The sequence below is a fragment of the Monopterus albus genome, unplaced genomic scaffold, assembly GCF_001952655.1.
Source record: "Monopterus albus unplaced genomic scaffold, M_albus_1.0 scaffold340.1, whole genome shotgun sequence".
NCBI lineage: Eukaryota > Metazoa > Chordata > Actinopteri > Synbranchiformes > Synbranchidae > Monopterus > Monopterus albus.
Genome location: NW_018128220.1, coordinates 323,242 through 326,644, shown reverse-complemented (window position 1 = coordinate 326,644; position 3,403 = coordinate 323,242). Strand labels below are relative to the sequence as shown.

At 39.6% G+C, this 3,403-nt stretch overlaps 1 protein-coding gene across 8 annotated transcripts in view; it reads right to left on the bottom strand.

The window, feature by feature from the left end:
* Window positions 1-1,120: 1,120 nt before the first annotated feature.
* Window positions 1,121-3,403, bottom strand: part of LOC109974598 (homeobox-containing protein 1) — a 17,026-nt gene continuing 14,743 nt past the window's right edge. For 6 of the 8 annotated variants that reach the window (XM_020624867.1, XM_020624871.1, XM_020624869.1 and 3 more), the window contains 2 exons: window positions 2,962-3,104; window positions 1,121-2,868 (listed from right to left, as the gene is read on the bottom strand). In XM_020624867.1, the coding sequence (XP_020480523.1) occupies window positions 2,820-2,868; window positions 2,962-3,104 (192 nt within the window). In that variant the 3' untranslated portion in view covers window positions 1,121-2,819. Of the gene's footprint in view, window positions 3,105-3,403 lie in introns of all 8 variants that reach the window. The other 2 variants (XM_020624865.1, XM_020624868.1) reach the window with 2 other exon arrangements.

Sequence of the window (3,403 nt, the reverse complement as noted above, 5' to 3'; positions counted from 1 at the left end):
TATGCTGCCCTTGGTGCCGAAGAGAAGAATCCTGAACAACCTTTGACTCAGGAATCAGAAACGCTGACCTCGGCATCGGACCCTGTCCACCTTCCACCGATAACAAATAGTCTGCAGAAACATGCTTCAGCTTCACATTTGTAGTTTTCACTACTAATTTATTACATATAACATTTATGAATTAAGATTTTACATACAAAATGTGCTGAAGAAATATCTGAGGTTTCACTAACAGCATTTTAATAATTGTTTACATTTTTATTTCTCTGCACAGGCGACAGCTGTGGCTGGAAAAAATAATTCTACATGGTGTAAACTTGTACACTAGAATTCAATTTATTTGTATAGTGACAAATAACAACAAATGTTATCTCAGGACGCTACAAAGTCAAGTCTAGACCTTACTACTATTATTATTATAGAGAAAACCCCACCAAATCCCCCTTGAGTAAGCACTTGGCGACAGTGAGGAGGAAAAACTCCCTTTACTGAAAGAAACCTCCAAGCAGACCGCAGCTCACGGTGGGCGGCTGTCTGCCTTGACCAGTTGGGGTGGGTGGATGGTTTTAGTTGATAGTCTGCCCCTTGAAACTTGGCAGAGCGAGACTACTCAGAAATTTAACCCCACAGTAAAATAAAGTTATCAAAATGTGGGTGGTGATGATTTTGAAAACATGGCCTCATTATCCCAGCAGTAGTGTGCACATACTTGACTCATTCCTGACATTTCTGTAACTCCTAAGTGAGTGACAACATTGCCATCTTGTGTTGAGAAGTAAGCTACTACTACTTTGCAGATTTCTGTGGTGGAAACACTGTCCTTTGGGAATGGTAATGTGGACACTTGCTAAAAGTGTTAATGAGTTCATCTTTCCTGAGACTGGCGCTGAATGCATTAGAAAACTCTACAATTCATACTGTGAAATCATTTAAACTAATCTGTTAAAACAAAGAATTAAACAGTGATAATTAACACATTCCTGATAATTTATTACCGGAACCTGCAACAGGGTTAAGACTACCTTAATGCAAATGTGAGTGATATATATATATATATTTTCTTGAACTGTCATCATCTGGACATCAGCTGACAGCTCGCTCAAAATAAATCCACTACATCACACTTACTTGACAGTTTTATTACTGTTATTGTTTTCTCATTGTCAGATAAAAGCAGACAGAGAGGAGCATAAGAATCAGAAACGGCGTGCAGCTCTGGGGTTCCTGTCCAAAGCCAGACAAGAGAAGTGTCTGAGGCGAGTATACATTAGGAATACAGGGCAAACCCCATAGTCATAAATGCTACATAACACTGTCCAAATCAAACAATAATGGCTGCTGTCAATGTTTTATGACAGTTTCATTGCACACAGTTGCTCTGAGGTAAGCTAGGGTTGGCTAGTGTTGTAACATCAACTAAGAAACATCTATTACATACTGTCTATCTATAGTGTGGTGACTGCGTCATATCCCGTTCCTGTACGCACAGTTTACTGTAGCTTAGTTTAGAGTATAAACAAACAATATAAGTGAACAAATCAAAAACTGCTATTACAGTAGCTCATCTCTATCTTGGCATAGCTTTGGCATTAGGAGGTAACATGGTGGAACCCTGTTGGGAGCCATTTGACAACAAGCGCTTTTGTCCATTTTGTCAACATTTAGGGAGTAACTCCCACGGCCTTGGGCCAATATAAGGAATATAAGGGACTACATAATGCAGTTAGAGTCAACTATTCATATTTCAAGTTGAACAAATAACAGTTTCTACATACAGTACTGCTAATGCAACTTGAGGGAAAGCACCCACAGATGTGTATTTTCTGGGTTATGTACATGTCTCAAACACAAAAGGAGTCTGTCATGCTCCCCTCCTTCACTAATGAGATCCACTTTGAGCTGCAGCTTTGCAGTCATACAAACTTACATGAGCTTAAGCTTTAGCTTATTCCACAGGCGAGAAGGTGCTTGTGGCATGTAGGACAACACTTTATGATTTTCAATCACATTAATTTTAACGTAAAAAAAAAAAAAAAAAAGACTTATGTTAGCAGACTTGTGGACCTAGTCTGGCTTCACTGGCTGAGTTGAGGTTTGAGACACACTTTGAAATGACGTTAGACTACAAAAATGACCAAACAGCAGCATTCAGTTCAACACAGTGGACAGATGAGAAAGAGATACTATGATACATTGTCATAGGCTTATTTTGCTAATATAAAAAGGTATAAATAACTGATTTGGTTAAACACAGTACTGATGAAAAAATAGACAACTGAAACCTGGTGCAAGTCTTCACTCTTTTTCTCCATCATGTTTGGGATTACCTGAGATTCCAGTTGTCCCTCAGGCTTTACAGATGTAACAACAACAAGAACTTATTAATTGATCGACTGACTTAATTAGTCGACTGAGGTTAGAGTCTCATGAACCAGATGGGGTCAAAAACATTCAAGCGAACAGAGGACACCTATGTCACCATAAACTAGATCCTTGATACCATACTTTGTCCCTGCACCCAAACACAACCTGACCTGCAGGCTCAGCACATTCTTGACACCACAGTCCATCAAACCACCACTCTGAAAAAGCTTTTAAAAAAAGCAGGCAACAAAGAAAACATAAAAGGCTTAGTTTAAAAATGGGTGAGGTATCCTTACATAATTCTCCCTCTAAAGAAGTTAGGCCTTTTAAATACCATCTTGGAATGCACTATATACTGATAGATATACATAGACATATTTATACTGTATATTGCCATTAATATGAGCAGGATTACTGTTGATAAATACAGTGACCTCCTTACCATCAGAGGCACCTCAGCGAGCTTCAGTACTCTTCTGCCTTTGATGGTAGCACCCAAAGAACCTACACAGGTGCAGGAAGAGATACTTAATGTTTTTCTATTGCATCTGATTAAAACTCAAATATGATGATCCAAACACCAACGGCTGTGGTTACTCTTCATCCACAGTCTCCCTTTTGGAACCCTCCTCCTTCTGTTCCAGGACCTGAGGGATGGGGCTTGGCAGGGCTGCCACCTCCGTGGTAGCCAATGAGGAGGGGTCTTGTTGGTCAACAATCCTCTGGGAACATGTGTCTTCCTGTGGAAAGAAGTGCACATTACATACATGAGCACTATATACACAGGAAACACAGGCCAAGGTGGTGGTGTGGCAGCGATCTTTGACTCAAGCCTATTAATCAACCCTAGACCTAAACATAGTTATAACTCATTTGAAAGTCTCACCCTGAGTCTCTCACACCCAAACAGGAAAACTCAAAAGCCTTTTCTGTTTGTTATTGTATACCGTCCATCTGCTCCTTATTCAGAGTTTTTAAGTGAATTCTCAGACTTTCTGTCTGATTTAGTGCTTAGTACAGATAAAATAATCATAGTGGG